This window comes from Lethenteron reissneri, chromosome 63, assembly GCF_015708825.2.
Source record: "Lethenteron reissneri isolate LAM-NWPU_2019-01 chromosome 63, ASM1570882v1, whole genome shotgun sequence".
In the NCBI taxonomy this organism is placed as follows: domain Eukaryota; kingdom Metazoa; phylum Chordata; class Hyperoartia; order Petromyzontiformes; family Petromyzontidae; genus Lethenteron; species Lethenteron reissneri.
In genome coordinates this window covers 2,765,077-2,782,911 of record NC_083841.1, presented here as the reverse complement: position 1 = coordinate 2,782,911, position 17,835 = coordinate 2,765,077, and the positions used below count along the sequence as shown (strand labels likewise).

Here is a 17,835-nt window from a genome sequence, read left to right as displayed (position 1 = left end):
TCTCCCCGTGGTCTCGTGTATTTTTCTCCGGGTCCTCCGGTATTTTCCCTCCACATTTAGAATCGACATCCATTTCGAGCTTATTTGGATGCTATAACTTTCCACGTGATAAGCTTGGACACAAATAATAGCTCGCTTGTGGGGCCAGGCTTATCATTAGTGGCAGGTCGCTTCTCAAAAAAAGAGCTATACAGCTCAGTGGGCCTTACATAGTAAAATAAATTCTGTGTTTTTTTTTATTAAGTTTCAACATTGCTGTTCTTTGCACGGCTGATGCTGCGGCCGCCGGGAACGGTGGCGCACGCAGCCCTGGTCCACACCGGCCGTTGAACAAATCGTCCGTCGACTTCGGTTGTGGCCGGACGAAGAGTAACGACCGCAAAATCGGCAGCCTTTGAGACTCGATCAATATCCTCTCGAACCCACTCCACCCCACGCACGCGCACAGGTTGTCGTCAACTTCAGACCCGACCAAAATAAAACATGCTGACCCACATCCAGCACTGCAGCAGCACGCGTGTGGGAAGTGGGCACGGGGAGAATGGGGCACGGTCAGCTCCCCTTGCCCGGTGACCTTGATGTCCGTTGACCTTGATGCCCGGTGACCTTGGCACCCGGTGACCTTGGCACCCGGTGACCTTGGTGCCGGTTGGCGCCAGCCCCCCCCCCCCCCCCCGGTTAAGAGGAGCCTTTTGTTTGTAGAGAAGTGAGGTGGGGGGGGGGGTTGGACCCCTCCCAGGGGCTTTGACGGCCTGCGATTAAAAGCAGCGGGGTTCTCTCCAATCGGGGTGGAAGTCTCCCTTGCGAGTCGTAGGTTGATTGGGTAGAGAGAGGCCTGCAACTCGCTGTGCTCTGGAGGCGTTTAATCGTTGAGTACGTGTAAGTCTATGGGATATCTTAAGTCTGTGGGTCTACGTGAGTCTGGGTCTCAAGTCTGGGTTTCTATGCGAGTCTGTGGGTCTCTCTCTAAGTCTGTGTCTACGTGAGTCTATGGGTATGAAGTATGGGTTTCTATGCCAGTATATGGGTCTCGATGTGAGTGTCTAAGTGTGGTTCTCTGTGAGTCTATGAATATTTAAGTCTGTGGATCTGCGGGTCTCTAATGTCTGTGGGTCTCTGTGAGTCTGGGTCTCTAAGTCTGTGGGTCTCTAAATTTGATGGTCTCAGCCCGCCACCGGTGACTGCACACACACACACACAAATATACCCCCCCCCCTACCCCACATCGTAATACATTCAGCGCCACCCATCGTGGACGAAACACGACTATGCCGTGTGCATATCGGGTGCGGGTGGCTGTCCTCTGCCACGTGGACCAGAGGTCACCTCAGGGGAACGCGTGAGGTGCCGGGTTGTTAATGTGCCTGGAGCGGCAGTCATCGCAGCAGCAGCAGCAGCACCAAGTCGTTGTTAATCTCGAACATGGGCTTCCTGGGGGGGGGGGGCAGGAGAAGCGACCAAGAGGGGGGCACATGCGACGCTTGCAGGCCCCGCACGGATAGATTCAAGGAATCCACGGCCGACTCGCAGCCGAAGCGCGTAACGCGTGGGGATTGGCAGGTAGCCTGGGGCCACGGAGACTCGGGACTGTCCGGGGCACGTGTGTTGGTGTGTGCACGTGTGTGTGGTGGTGTGTGAGTGTTGGTGTGTTGGTTTGTGTGCACACGTGTGTGTGTGTGTTGGTGTGTGCACGTGTGTGTGGTGGTGTGTGTGCGCACGTGTGAGTGTTGGTGTGTTGGTGTGTGTGCACGTGTGTTGGTGTGTGTGCACGTGTGAGTGTTGGTGTGTGTGCACGTGTGAGTGTTGGTGTGTGTGCACGTGTGTGTGTGTGTGCACGAGTGTTGATGTGTGTGGGTGTGCGCGCATGTGTGTGCACGTGTGTGTGTGTGTTGGTGTGTGCACGTGTTTGTTTGTGTTGGTGTGTGTGCACGTGTGTGTGTTGGTGTGTGTGCACGAGTGTTGATGTGTGTGGGTGTGTGTGTACGTGTGTGTGTGCACGTGTGTGTGTTGGTGTGTGTGCACGAGTGTTGATGTGTGTGGGTGTGTGTGTACGTGTGTGTGTGCACGTGTGTGTGCACGAGTGTTGGTGTGTGCACGTGTGTGTGCACGTGTGTTGGTGTGTGCACGTGTGTGTGCACGAGTGTTGATGTGTGTGGGTGTGCGCGCATGTGTGTGCACGTGTGTGTGTGTTGGTGTGTGTGCACGTGTTTGTTTGTGTTGGTGTGTGTGCACGTGTGTGTGTTGGTGTGTGTGCACGAGTGTTGATGTGTGTGGGTGTGTGTGTACGTGTGTGTGTGCACGTGTGTGTGTGTTGGTGTGTGTGCACGAGTGTTGATGTGTGTGGGTGTGTGTGTACGTGTGTGTGTGCACGTGTGTGTGCACGAGTGTTGGTGTGTGCACGTGTGTGTGCACGTGTGTTGGTGTGTGCACGTGTGTGTGCACGAGTGTTGATGTGTGTGGGTGTGTGTGTACGTGTGTGTGTGAGATGGGGAGCGGTAGTGTCGCGGTCAGCGCGCTGCGCTACGAACCCGGTGTCCCGAATCTGATTCCCGCTCACGGCCAACACCAGTTGACGATTATCTGAACCTGTCCTGGGCCTCCCCTAGGTCGACTCAGCCTTAAATGAGTACCTGGTGCGATTTGTAAACATCGCCACTGGGGAGACAAAGGCGGCCGGGCGTGGTGCTGGCCACCCACCCCCTTCTGTGCCGTTCCGGCCTTTGTAGGTGCTACTCGCTAACAGCACTTGCCCTAACAGCCCGTTAAGGCTACACGGGGGATCTGTGTGTGTGTGGGGAGCGGTGGCACAGCGGTTAGCACGCTGAGCCCCGGCCACCCGAGTTCGATTTCCGCTCACGGCCACCCAACACCAGTTGACGATTCTCCGAACCGGTGCTGGGGCCTCCCCCTAGGCAGACTCGGCCTCAAATCGAGTTTTGGTGCCTGGGAAAACATCGTCTCTGCAGTTGGAACAACAATTCACGCTCGCTCACTCACTCGTAGCGCGTCTTCCTTTGCACATATTTTTTATCTCTCTCCCTCTCCCCCCCCTCCTCTCTCACACTCACACGAAGCTGAAGACCAACGCGCCCATGGCTAAACGCCGGCCCGACTATTGAAGGTCGACCCGGCGAGGTCAAAGTAGTGGTGGTGGCGTGGTGGTGGTGGTGGCGTGGTGGTGGTGGTGGCGTGGTGGTGGTGGTGGCGTGGTGGTGGTGGCGGCGTGGTGGTGGCGGCGTGGTGGTGGTGGCGTGGTGGTGGTGGCGTGGTGGTGGCGGCGTGGTGGTGGTGGCGGCGTGGTGGTGGTGGCGTGGTGGCGGTGTCGTGGTGGTGGTGGTTGCGTGGTGGTGGCGTGGTGGTGGTGGTGGCGTGGTGGTGGTTGCGTGGTGGTGGCGGTGGTGGCGTGGTGGTGGCGGCGTGGTGGCGTGGTGGTGGTGGCGTGGTGGTGGTGTGGTGGTGGTGGCGTGGTGGTGGTGGTGGCGTGGGGGTTAAAATCATCGGCGAGATGACACGGCACGGATGCTGCTGGGGGGGGGGGGGGAGGGGGTCTACGTGGCCACCCGCCCCCAAGATGCCACTCCGTGAGCCACCTCCACCACGGAGCGCAGTGCAACACGAAATAAACGACGACTCGGGTCTCTCCGCGTTGCCCTCGGCACGTCGTGGAATCGCGAACAGAGGAATCTCCCAACCACCAGAGTCAACCCGCACGCCAACAATAACACAGCACTACGACTAATCATGACACCTCTAATAATAACAATAACAACACAATACTACTAATAACACAATACTACTAACAATAACAGTACTCTTCTTGGTTATTTTGGTAAAGTCACGTAGAATGTAAATAAAAAAAATAAAAAAATAAAACATTATAAAATAAAAAAATATGTTTTATTAGTTTATTATTTAATAATAAAATAATAATGAAATCAAAGAATGTAATATTTTTATATGGTTTATTTTTAATATTTTATTATCTAATAATAAAATAATATATTATTTTATTACGTTTTATTTTTATTATTTTATTATTTCCATTCTACGTGACTTTACCGAAAGAACCAAGAAGATGAATCCCTGTAGTCACGAAAGCTTTAAATCGAAAAATAACAGTACTACTACTAATAATAAAGTTAATACCAATACTAATAACCAGCAGTTCAGAGCCCAGTGCACCGACGCATCCGCAGTGAGGGCCACACACCCGAGCGATCAATCACGCAACTCTTGACGGTCGCCTGCAGCATCACAATAAGAAGAATCATTATCAATAAGAATAATTATTAACAATAAGAATCTTTCTTATCAATAATAAGAATTCTTAACAACAAGAAGAATTCTTAACAATAAGAATCATCATTCTTAACAACAAGAAGAATTCTTATCAATAAGAATCATTCTTAACAAGAAGAATTTTTAAGAATAATCATTATTAACAATAAGATTAATTATTCTTATCAAGAAGAATCATCATTCTTATCAATAAGATGAAAAATCATTCTTAACAATAAGAATCATCATTCTTCTTATCAAGAAGAATCATCATTCTTATCAATAAGATGAATAATCATTCTTAGCAATAAGAATCATTCTTAATAAGAATCATTCTGACCAATGATAAAAATAATTCTTAACAATAATCATTCTTTACAATTCCCTTGTTTTTGTCACCGCGCCCTCGCCTGGACGCTGGGCATCTCGGTGTGGGTGGTGATGGGGGCCCCCCCAGTGCCAGCTGCCTCCCCGTGCACCACGAGGTGGCTGGACAGCGCCTGGCCGACCGAGCGGGCATTCAATTATCTGCCAGGAGAGGCGATTGATGCCTCGCGAAATACCCATGGAATCATTTCCTTGTAACAAAAAATCAGCGAATTCGTGCGGACGTCCCCCCCACCGGGAGATACCCAGGTGGGGAGCGGTGGTGCACCGGTCCTGGGCCTCCACCCTCCCCCTAGGTCGACTCAGCCTCAAATGAGTACCTGGCGTGGTGTGTGTAAACATCACCACCCCGAGAGACAAAGGCGGCCGGGCGTGGTGCTGGCCACCCGGCACAGCGCCACAGTGCCGCAGTACCGGGCCCTTCATCGGTGCTGCTACTCGCAAACAGTACTTGCCTCCAACAGCCTGTGGGGGCAAGTGGCTGGGGGTGGGGGGTGAGGGCCAGAGGTCGCAAACGGGTTTTGATTCCTTACCCGTACCCGGCCGCACCAGGGTCGCAATTGGGTACCCGTACCGGCTGGGTACGGGTACCCATTCCCTACCCGAAATGAGTGACAAACGGTTACTCACCGGTGACTCACGGCCTACCCGTACCCGTACCCGGCCGCACCAGGGTCGCAAACGGGTACCCGACCGGGTACGGGTAGCCGGGTATCGGGTAGGGTACGGGTATCGGGTACCCGGTTGCGACCTCTGGTGAGGGCACGATATGCACCCACGTCCCCACGTGATTGCGCTACAACTCGCCCAGACGTGGACAAAGCAGTTGCAGGCAACCGTGGGGTGGAGAGAGGCGGGGGGGGGAAGTTGCAGGCGACCGATCGCTCGGCTGTGGAGTGGAGACGATTTGGCTCAACTGAAACGATACAACAGCAACAAGAACAAAAAAATACAGGATACCCGCTCACCCGACGGCTTCCGCGTGTTAACAGCGTCGCACAATCCAGTGTTGTGACACTAAAAACTAAATGCACCCACGCGCACACACAGGAGCTGGGTGGGCGAAACCCGAGTTACAGTAGTGATCTCACAGGTCGAAACCCGAGTTACAGTAGTGATCTCACAGAATCAAACCCCGTCCCGTCGTTTACGGAATTTGTTTAACCCCCCCCCGCCCCCCCGCCCCCCCGCCCCCCATGCTGTAAAATGCAAGAGAGTGGGGCGGAAGAAATTTTTGGTTCCACGTGATTTTTGGGAGTTGACGGAATCTCCCGGCGGAACGCAGCGGCGAGGCTGCTCCATCGGTTGGACAGTCGCGTCGTCCTCCAGCACCCCCCCCACAGCTCAGTCGCGGCTGTAAGGGGGCCCCCCAAATGCTTAACCACAAATTAACCACAGCAACACCTTGCCCATCTCAAGGAGCACAGAACCGTCGAACCAAAGGCGGCGGTGCTTTCAAATGCGCTTCCGCGGCCGTCTGGAACGCTCTTCCCTTCCGATATTAGGAAGCCGCTGGAGCTGCGGACACTTTTAAATCATCATCTCAATTGACAAACTCATTTCTTTAGAACTTAGTTTGTTGTCGTTCCTCCCTCCCACCCACCCCCGCACCTCCAATGAGCACGGTTGACTACGTACGGTGCGAAATAAGTTCTATATACTGTACATAGATATGTGGAGTGTTGAGATTTCACAATACTGGAGTGGAGGGGGAAGGTCACGGCCCGTGGTAAAGGTCACGCGGTGAGGTCAGAGCAAGCAAGGGGCGACGATATTTTTAGTGTCAACCGTTGGGAGGACCGCTCCCCGCACGCTCGCCCGTCACTCCGCTCTGCTCGCCCCGCGTACGCCGAGAGCGCAAAGAAGGCGCGCTCCCGCGAACACCCGTACACACCCGTACACACCCGTGCCTGCCTTCCTGGGCCCTGGAAGTGGGAGCCAGGGACCACACTCTCTGCGGCAGTCCCACGGCCCCTCGGAGATCCAGAACGATTCCAGCCACAAAGCCGATTCTCGTTTTCGGTTTGCCTTTCCGCAGCGAGCAACAGCTTCTGCACCCCACGGCGTGCCAGGCTCTCCACGTGGATCAGAGGTCGCAAACGGGATTCGATTCCTTACCCGTACCCGGCCGCACCAGGGTCGCAAATGGGTACCCTGTACCCGGCCGGGTACGGGTACCCGTTCCATACCCGTACCCTACCCGAAATGAGTGACAAACGGTGACTCACCAGTGACTCACGGCCTACCCGTACACGTACCCGGCCACACCAGGGTCGCAAACGGCTACCCGTACCCGGCCGAGTACGGGTAGCCGGGTATCGGGTAGGGTACGGGTATCGGGTACCCGGTTGCGACCTCTGACGTGGATCCTACCGCTGTGAATGGCGTCACAGCCGGTTTCCACTTTCGAGAGAGATGTAGACTCCACGGTGGTGTGAATACGGAACTGAATAAGCGGCGATGTGACTGTAGTGGAGTGAATATGTAGAATCTAAAGTGCTACAAATGCATGTCGGTGTAAGCCTACACACAGTATAATGGCGTGATAACAAAAAACATAAACGCAAGCATTCAGACTATGGTGCGGTGTGTAAAAACATCGCTACTGGGGAGACAAAGGTGGCCGGGTGTGGTGCTGGCCACCCACCCCCTCGTGTACCGTTCCGGCCTTCATAGGTGCTCGCAAACAGCACTTGCCCCCACAGTGTGTTAAAGACTATATACGGGGAATCTTTGTCTTTGGCCTACACGTGGACCCGTGTGTGAGTGCGCGTGTGGGCTACATGTCGACCCGTGTGTGTGTGGGCTACACGTGGAGCCGTGTGTGTGTGTGGGCTACACGTGGACCCGTGTGTGAGTGCGCGTGTACGAGCTTAAAGAAATGAATCCGCACAAAGACAACGGACGAAACTAAATAAACGTCCCACCCTGAGACAGGGCCCTCGGACACGCGTCACACACGGTTACCCCCCCCTCCCCCACGACAGCCGCCCTGAGTGCCGTCTAACGGCGCCACAAAGTTCCCTGTGAGCACACGAGACGACCCCCCCCCCCCCCCACCATAACACGGATCCCACCACAACCCAGACCCAACACCCACCACCCCCCCCCACGACTGTCACGTGACCCCGCGGTCAGCGAGCGGCGAGCGTGGCCGACACGAGCCGTGCGTGGAGGAGGAGGCCGCACTCACGCCCCCCCTCCACCACCCTGGTCAACAGTGGCCCCCTGGTGTCGGCGGGTACGTCACGCGCTGCCACTCGATCGCGCTCACTCGCTCGCACGCCAACGCAGCGACTCGCTCACACGCTCGCCCACACGCCAGCTCATACGCTCGCTCGCACGCCAACGCAGCGACTCGCTCACACGCTCACACACACGCCAGCTCACACGCTCGCACACACGCCAGCTCATACGCTCGCACGCCAACGCAGCGATTCGGTCACACGCTCGCACACACGCTCGCACACACGTTCGCACTCACTCATAGTGGCTCGCTCACACGCTCGCTCACACGCTCGTACTCACTCATAGTGGCTCGCACACACGCTCGCTCACACGCTCGCACACACGCTCGCACTCACTCATAGTGGCTCACTCACACTCTCGCTCGCACGCGGTGAAACGCACTCCACGCCATCGCACAACGCCAGCCGGATGAACGCACCACAACCAACACCGCTTGCCCTCCCAACCCCCCGCGCGCCACCACCGCCGCGACCACCGTAGCCGCGGTGTGGGTGGCCGTGTGGGCCCGGCGTGTGGCTCGGCACCCCGCGCGCTGCAAACGGGCGATCGCGGCGAGCGACGGCAGAGGCGGCGAATCGGAGGACGGATGGACGGACGCGCACGTGGGCGCACGGCCGGACGGAGTGGTGCTGGCGGTGGTGGCGGCGGTGGATTCGGCGTGGGAGCGAGGAGCTCACACGCGCTGGATCTCAAAGAGCTTCACGTCCGTGTCGTACCACACGGGCGGGTCCACGTTCCTGCGGGTGGCACGGTGGCACCGTGAGGACACGCGCACGCACGCGCTCATACTCACACACACGCTCATACTCACACACACACGCGCACACACACATGCACTCACACGCGCTCATGCACACACACATACTCAGGCACATGCTCACACACACACACGCGCACACACACATGCACTCACACGCGCTCACGCACACACACATACTCAGGCACACGCTCACACACACACGTGCTCACACACACACACGCTCACACTCACGCGCACACTCATACAGGCAAGCACGCACACACATGCACTCACACGCGCTCACGCACACGCTCACACACACGGACACGCTCACACGGCCGTGCGCGCGCACACATCCACAACAACAGCAGCAGCAGCCACCATTCGTCACTTAGTGGAGGTGACATCACCACAGCGCTTGTGCCAGGCTAGGTTCACTTTGCGGCCATCACGTGAAGGGTGGAAAGGCTCTTGTTGTCAGGAGGTCACGGGACAGACCAAGGTGCCATGGGTCGACTGACCGAGATGACTGGCAGATAAAGCCACACACACGCACACAGGTACGTGCGTGCTGTGTGTAATGCTTGCGTGTTTAGTGAGTGTTGTGCGTGTGCGCGCGTGTGCACGTGTATGTACGTTGTACTTCTTTTCGCACAGTACGCAGGCAACCGTGCTCATCGTAGGTGTGGTGATTTGTGCGGTGCGAGTGGTGCGAGCGGTGCGAGCGGTGCGAGCGCTACCGTAGGTAGATGACGCCCCACATGTAGGTGCGGAACCAGGCGGCCGTGCCGGCGTTGGCCTGGTACTTGCGGATGAGGATGGGGTGTGGCACGGGCAGCAGGCCCACCAGCGTGCCGTGCTGCAGGAACTTGAGGATCTCCGTCTCAGTCCGTCAGACCCCTACACGCACACACGCACACACAAGCACACACATGCGTACACACACGCGTTGGCATGGAGATACACAAGCACACACACGTACACATGCGCACACAAACAAGCACGCACACACGTACACACGTACACACACCGTCAACGACACAACCGTGAACCTCACTTTAACCAATACCAACAGCATCGTGACCATCATTACCACCACCCTCTACCACAACTACCCCAACGCCACCGCCACCATCAGCACCATGACAATCTCCTCCGCCACCAACACCAGCTCCACCGTGGCTCTGTCAGGGCCCAGGTGTATGTGCATGTGTGTGTGCGTGTGTGTGCGTGTGTGCGTGCGCGTGTGAGAGTGTGTGTGTGCGTGTGTGTGCGTGTGTGTGCGTGTGTGCGTGTGTGTGCGTGCGTGTGTGTGCGTGTGTGTGTGCGTGCGCGTGTGAGAGTGTGTGTGTGTGCGTGTGTGTGTGTGCGTGTGTGTGCGTGTGTGTGCGTGCGTGCGTGTGTGTGCGTGTGTGTGCGTGTGTGTGCGTGTGTGTGCGTGCGAGAGTGCGAGAGTTAACGCCGCGATGCGCCACTAACCCGGCGACACCCGAGTTTGATTCCCGCTCACGGTCACCTCGGCCTCAAATCAGCACGTGGTGAGATGTGTAAAACATCGCCACTGGGGAGACAAAGGCGGCCGGACGTGGCGCTGCCCACCCACCCCCCTCGTGAGCCGTGCCGGCCTTCATAGGGTGCTGCTCGCTAACTGCACTTGCCCCAACAGTCTGTTGAAGGCTGCACGGGGTACACGTTTGTCTGGGTGTGTGTGTGTGAGATTACTTGTCAATGCAGATCTTCTCCACCTGTGGCACCAGCACCTGCAGCAGGCGCATGATGGTCTGCAGCGGCAGCTTGGCTTTCCAGGACATCACCTGGCGGACATCACCACATCAACATCACCATCGTCGTCAGCGTCATCGTCGTCATCGTCGTCATCGTCGTCATCGTCCTCATCAGTGATGTCTGATGAATCCGCTAAAACATTTTGACCGGTGCACAGAAGCAATAGACTTCCACAGGGCCCATCGACTTACAAAGAAGCCATAGACTTACAAAGGACCCATAGACTCACACTGGACCCATAGACTTACATAGAGATCCATAGACTTACACAGAGACCCACAGACTCACACAGGGCCCATAGACTTACACAGAGACCCATAGACTAACACATAGACTTACACTAGAGACTCATAGACTCACACAGAGACCCATAGACTTATATATATAGATATACACACGTAGATTTACATCAAGACCTATATACTTACATTGACATCATCATTATCGCCATCATGGTGATGATGGTGGTGGTGGTTGTGGCAGTGGTGATGTTATTTTTGTGGCTGTGGTGATTGTGGTAGTGATTGTGGTGGTTGTGGTGGTAGTTGTTGTGGTGGTCGCGGTTGTGGTCGTGATGGTGATTGTGGTGGTGGTTGTGTTGGTTGTGGTGGTATTGGTTGTGGTGGTTGTGGTTGTGGTGGTGATTGTGGTGGTTGTTGTGTTGGTTGTGGTGATGTTGGTTGTGGTGGTTGTGGTGGTTGTGGTCGTGGAGATTGTGGTAGCGATTGTGGTGGTGGTGGTCGTGATGGTGATTGTGGTTGTGTTGGTTGTGGTGGTATTGGTTGTTGTGGTTGTGGTGGTGATGGTGGTTGTGGCGATTGTAGGTGGTTGTTGTCCTCACCCACTCGGTGGTGGGTACCCACTGCCCAGAGCTGGAGCTGGAGACGCTGCTCGAGCGTTTCATGTCTCTCCGCGTCGTCATCACCACCGACTCCTGCTGCTGCTGCGGCTGCTGCTGCTGCTGCTGTGGCGGCTGCGGCGGGGACGGTGGGACACGGCCCCAACGGGGAATCACTCTCGCACCGCGCACCACCACCGCACTACCACCACCACCGCACCACCAACACCACCGCACCACCACCGCACCACCGCACTACCACCACCACCACCGCACCACCAACACCACGCACCACCACCGCACCACCACCACCGACACCGCATTACCACCACCACCACTACCGCACTACCACCACCACCGCACCACCAACACCACGCACCACCAACCACCACCACGCACGACCACTCCGCACTAACGAACCCCACAAAAAACTTCACAGCTCAATCGCACCACTCCCTCTGCAAACTGACACCATCACTCCTATCAAGACGCTCGCTCACACTCGCTCACACTCGCTCACTCTCTAGCTCACACTCGCTCACTCTCTCGCTCACTCTCTAGCTCGCTCACTCTCTAGCTCACACTCACACTCGCTCACTCTCTAGCTCACACTCGCTCACTCTCTAGCTCACTCTCGCTCACTCTCGCTCACTCTCTAGCTCACACTCGCTCACACTCGCTCACTCTCGCTCACTCTCTAGCTCACACTCGCTCACTCTCTCGCTCACTCTCTGGCTCGCTCACTCTCTAGCTCACACTCACATTCGCTCACACTCGCTCGTGCACTCGTGCGAGCACGTCACTCGCTCTCAAGCACCCGCAGCATTCGTATTCGCGCCCGCCCAGCCGCCCAGCCGCCCAGCCGCCCACACCAACCCCGACGCTGGACTCGTTGTCGCTGGCGCTGGCGCTGGTGCTGGCGCTGGCGTTGGCCGTGATGCTGCCCGTGCTGGAGGTCGTGGTGTTCACGGTGGGGGTCGCGGCGGCGGCGCCACCTTCCCCTCCCCCCGCTGCCTCGCCGGCGCCGTCCAGCCGCTGCGCCGAGCCGTCGTCCGCCACGTGGGCGCGCTCCGTCAGCTTGTCCAGGCCTGCGCCGCCACCGCCACGCACGCGCAGACAAAGGTGCCCGCTCGCTCAGTCGCTCAGTTGCTCAGTCGTTCAGTTGCTCACTTTATCAGGCACTCAGTCGTTCAGTCACTCTGTCGCTCACTTGATCAGGCACTCAGTCGCTTGCTCAGTCGCTCGCTCAGTCACTCAGTTGTTTAGTCACTCAGCCACTCGCTCACTCAGTCGCTTGCTTGCTCAGTCACTCAGCCACTCGCTCGCTCGTTCAGTCACTCAGTCGCTCGCTCGCTCAGTCACTCGCTCAGTCACTCTGTCGCTCACTTGATCAGTCACTCAGTCGCTTGCTCAGTCGCTCGCTCAGTCACTTAATCGTTCAGTCACTCAGCCACTCGCTCACTCAGTCGCTTGCTTGCTCAGTCACTCAGCTGCTCGCTCGCTCAGTCACTCAGCCGCTCACTCGCTCAGTCACTCTGTCACTCACTTGATCAGTCACTCAGCCACTCGCTCACTCAGTCACTCAGTCGCTTGCTTGCTCAGTCACTCAGTTGCTCGCTTGCTCGTTCAGTCGCTCGCTCGCTCAGCGACTCAGTCGGCTGGCTCAGTCACTCAGTCGGTTCGCTCACCGGGCGTGGCGGCGAGCGTGGCCTTGAGCGTGCCGGGCTCGGCGGGGGCCGCGGGCCGCGAGCCCTCCATGGAGGTGCCGTCCTGGGAGCCGCGCCGGGAGCCGCTGCTGTCCGAGGCCTTGCGGCGCCGCTGCAGGGCCTTGTGCACCGAGGCCTGGTCCGTGGGGAGGTTTGCCAACGCGTGGAACACGGCGCGCTTGCGGATGATGCTGTATACCAGGTTGCAGTTGCCTGGCGGAGCGGGGGAGCTGGTATAGTTGTCGTCGGCCGCGATCGATTTATCTACCGTCAGCTGTGACTGATGTATCGTCGTCGATAAAGTCGAAGTTTGCCCTGGCCGAGAATCTCAACTCGGGTCGCGTGTGTGGTCGTGTGCATGCGTGTCCGTGTGTGCGTGGCCATGTGTGTGTGGGGAGCGGCAGTGTAGCGGTTAGCGCGCCTCGCTATGAACCTGACGACCCGGGTACGATTACCGCCAACGGCCAACACCGGTGACGATTATCAGAACCGGACCTGGACATCCCCTAGGTCGACTGAGCCTCAAATGAGTACCTGGTGCGGCGTGTAAACATCGGCACTGGGAAGACAAAGGCGGCCGGGCGTGGTGCTGGCCACCCACCCCCTCGTGTACCGTGCCGTCCTTCATAGGTGCTACTCGCTAAAAGCACTTGCCCCAACAATCTGTTCAGGCTATACGGGGTACCTTTGTCTTTTGTGGCCATGCGTGTGTGTCGAATTGAGAAAATCACTGGGACAGGCTCGGGAGGAGAGAAGTCGGATTTGAAGATTTCACAGGACACACCGTTCCCAAGCCGCGTCATCATCAGCCGTGTGATCTTTCCGCCGCCGGATGGACGCCTCTCCAGGCCGGAGCCGTTCCTCGCTGGGCTCAGGAAGCGACGATCCGTCAGCTCGCACGCACGGGACGGTTCCAAAGCCAACCTCCGCCCCCTTAACGTTGACCGCTAACATCCACAACCGAGGACGCTGCCGTAGCAATTTTGGAATTTCCACCGAGGGCTTTAGAGCCACCACGATTGGCCGAGGGCCGCCCCAACGATTCTCCGAGCTTCGAAGACGCTTCCGGCCGTCGGGCCCTCCCGTCGTCCGAGCGTCACCGCAGCGGGATGCGGCCGTGTGACCCCACGACCTCACGCTCCTGCAACCGTGGGACCTCGTGACCTCATGACCCCACGACCTCGCAAACCAGCGACCGTATAACCCCACGACCTCATGACCCCACGTCCCCACAACCGTGTGACCCCACGACCTCACGCTCCTGCAACCGTGGGACCCCGCGACCCCGTGACCTCATGACCCCACGACCTCGCAAACCAGCGACCGTATGACCCCACGACCCAATGACCACACGTCCCCAAAACCGTGTGACCCCACGACCTCACGCTCCTGCAACCGTGGGACCCCGTGACCCCATGACCCCACGACCTCGCAAACCAGCGACCGTATGACCCCACGACCCCACGCCCCCGTAACCATGTGACAGCACGACCCCAAGACCTCTCAAATCCAGCGGTTGCGTGACCCCGCGACCATGTGACCCCCGCGACCCACCATCGAACTGGTACTGGATGATGTTGTTGAAGGCCTCGAGCAGGAAGAAGACCAGGTGGTGGTTCTGCGGCGCCGAGTAGAGGAACCAGGTGGTGGAGAAGGCCTCCAGCAGGTGCAGGAGCTTGTTCGCCGCCACCATGGACAGGCTCTTGAGATACGGGGACACTGCAGGGGGTGGCGGAGATGGGGGGGGGGAGGGTGGTGGAGCAAACGGCGGAGCAGCGAGGGTGAGCGGAGCAGCGAGGAATCACCGAGTGCCGTCTCTCGTCCGCTCTCCGGCCGGCAGAAGCGCTCTCCCGGCCCCCCGTTCCGCGCAGGGCCCGTCCCCGTAGGGCAGGAGCGGGGAACCTTTTCTCTGCCAAGGGCCATTTGGATATTTATGATATCATTCGCGGGCCGTACAAAATTATCAACTTAAAAATTAGCCCGTTATATTCGGTCAAACATTTAATTAACTCGACCTTAATGCGATGGCTGGAAATGCTTCTCTTTGGTGAGGCGTGCGATGTTAGCTGGTCTTGGTGATGTTGTTGCTACTCGCAACTGCTTTTCCAGGTTTGCTCCTAGATTTATTGAATTTCGAGTCCCGCCTGCGGTTGCCTTGGCAGGGCCACATCAAATGATTCCGCGGGCCTTGTATGGCCCGCGGGCCTGGACGTTCCCCACCCCTGCCGTAGAGAGAGAGCGAAAGACAGCAAGAAAGAGAGGGACAGGGAGAGACTGGGAGAGACTGGGAGAGAAATGGAGAGCTCTGCATGCAGATATAAGCTACCCGTCGGAGGCCGTTGGCCTGCTAGAAGGGCGGCGTGCAGATGCAGCACTTGTCTTAGTAAAAAAAAAAAAAGAGAGAGAAGAACGAGAGAGAAGAACGAGAGAGAGAGCGAGAGAGTGAGCAAGAGAGTGAGCGAGAGGGTGAGCGAGAGAGAGAGCGAGAGAGCGAGAGAGTGAGCGAGAGAGTGAGCGAGAGAGTGACCGAGAGAGTGAGCGAGAGGGTGAGCGAGAGAGTGAGCGAGAGAGAGAGTGAGCGAGAGGGTGAGCGAGAGAGTGAGCGAGAGAGTGAGCGAGACAGAGAGCGAGAGCGAGAGGGGTAGAGAGAGAGGGAGTTTACATAAAGCAAAGCATAAAAAAAACTAAAAACCGAAATGATGAACGAAGCAAAGTGTCGACTACACCGAGCATCTTCTTGTTTCCTCTGATCGTAAAAAAAAGAGAGGAGAGAGAGGGAGTGAGAGACAGGAATAGACAGGGAGAAACAAGGAGAAACAAAGAGATGCAGGGGGAGAGAGGGAGAGACAGCGAGAGAGAGAGACAGGGAGAAGGAGTCTGGACACAGACCGTTGACGATGACCGTCAGTAGGCAGTCGAAGAGCGGCTGCAAGCGCTGGTGTCCACTCGTGATGATCTTGTGGAACACCTGAAGGCCCAGAGGGGATGGCGTGGAGATACAGGGAGTGAGCAGGCGGGCGGGCAAGCGAGTGAGCGAGTGCGTGTACGAATGGGCGAGCGAGTGAGCGAGTGAGTGAGTTAGCGAGTGAGTCAGTGAGCGAGCGTGTGTGTGTGTGCGCGAGTGAGAATGTGAGCGAGCGAGCGAGTGTGTGTGTATGAATGGGCGAGCGAGTGAGTGAGTTAGCGAGTGAGTCAGTGAGCGAGCGTGTGTGTGTGTGCGCGAGTGAGAATGTGAGCGAGCGAGTGAGTGTGTGTGTACGAATGGGAGAGCGAGTGAGTCAGTGAGCGAGCGTGTGTGTGTGAGCGTGTGTGTGCGTGTGAGTGTGTGAGCGAGCGTGTGAGCGAGTGAGCAAGTGAGTGTGTGTGTGTGTGTAAGTGGCGGAAGCTCGTGAAGGACGCTGCTACTGGGCAGTTGAAGGCAGTCGCCCCCCAGCAACAACGGAGGGCAGAGGAGTGACGCTCACAACAATGTGTGGAGCGCCGGGTGGCTAAAACACAGCAATTTGGCACAGTAGCGGGCACAGGTGGTGCATCGGCCAGTCATCTCAGTCGACCCAAGACACCTGGGTCTGTCCCGTGACCTGCTGCGACCGGGCGTTTCACACTCAACGTGCACATAGCCAGGCAGAAGCTCCGTGGTGACGTCACTGCCACTTAGTGGCGAATGGCGGTTGTTGTTCTTGTTGTGCGAGTGAGTGCGTGAGTGAGCGAGCATGCGTGCGAGCGTGTGCATGCGTGTGAGTGAGCGAGTGTGTGTGTGTGAGTGGGCGAGCGTGCGAGCGTGCGCGAGTGTGTGCGAGCGTGTGCATGCGTGTGAGTGAGCGAGCGTGTGCGAGCGTGTGAGCGAGTGAGTGAGTGAGCGAGCGAGTGTGTGTGTGTGTGCGGGTACGCACGATGACGAGCAGATCGGCGTGCGTGCCGGTGAACACGGGGATGTCCATGGGCACGCGCACAGAGTACGGCTTGTTGAGGCGCACGCCAAAGTTGCGCTCGCCGCTCAGCAGCAGCAGGATGAACACGCCGATGTGCATCAGCCCCACACGCGCTGCGGGTCACGGGTCACGGGTCACAGGTCACAGGTCACATTCAGCATCACGGGTTACAGGTCACGAGTCACACAGGAGGGGACTCGCTGCAAGATCCGACCGTGTCTGTCCAGTGCTTGCCGAGCTCCAATGGGCTTTCGGTTGCCGAACGAATCCACAAAGTCTTGATTTGAAGCTTTCGTGACTGCAGGAATCCATACTCCTTGGTTCTTTCGGTAAAGTCATGTAGGTAGAAAATAAAATAAATCACGACGTCTCGGGCGCAACACAAGTCTGCAGTCTGCCTCAGCAGCAGGCCACGCTCTCCCACCTGATGACGGATGCTTGTGTTGTGCCCAAAACGTCGTGATTTATTTTATTTTATACCTAAGTGACATGCACGTGCGTGCATGTCCGTGTGTGTGTCTGTGTGTGCGAGTGTCCGTGTGCGTGTGTGCAGCCCACCCCCCACGCTCACGGACACACTCACACTGATCGGCGCGTGCGTCGTTCAGGTAGTAGAGGATGGGCACCAGGATCTCCAGCACGTCGCTGCTCTTGAGCACGTAGAAGAGGAATTTCTACAGCGCGCACGCACACAGACCAAGACCCCCAGGGTAGCCTTAGCAAGTGCCGTCAACGAGTAGGAGCACCTACGAAGGCCGGCACGGCACACGAGGGGGGGGGGTGGCCAGCGCCAAGCCCAATGACACATTTACACATCGTACTGGGTACTGATTTGAGTCGACCAAAGGGAGGCCCAAGACCGGTTCAGATAATCGTCACCGGTGTTGGCCGTGAGCGGGAATCTAACTCGGATCACCCAGC

General features: G+C 57.2%; 1 protein-coding gene across 1 annotated transcript in view; it reads right to left on the bottom strand.

Moving 5' to 3' along the window:
- Positions 1 to 2,780: 2,780 nt before the first annotated feature.
- Positions 2,781 to 17,835, bottom strand: part of LOC133358663 (protein HID1-like) — a 28,496-nt gene continuing 13,441 nt past the window's right edge. The window contains 11 exon segments of the mRNA XM_061577071.1: positions 2,781 to 8,651; positions 9,394 to 9,539; positions 9,541 to 9,553; positions 10,376 to 10,467; positions 11,280 to 11,411; positions 12,153 to 12,364; positions 12,965 to 13,195; positions 14,537 to 14,701; positions 15,872 to 15,950; positions 16,876 to 17,027; positions 17,498 to 17,588. Of these exon segments, the coding sequence (XP_061433055.1) occupies positions 8,588 to 8,651; positions 9,394 to 9,539; positions 9,541 to 9,553; positions 10,376 to 10,467; positions 11,280 to 11,411; positions 12,153 to 12,364; positions 12,965 to 13,195; positions 14,537 to 14,701; positions 15,872 to 15,950; positions 16,876 to 17,027; positions 17,498 to 17,588 (1,377 nt within the window). The 3' untranslated portion in view covers positions 2,781 to 8,587.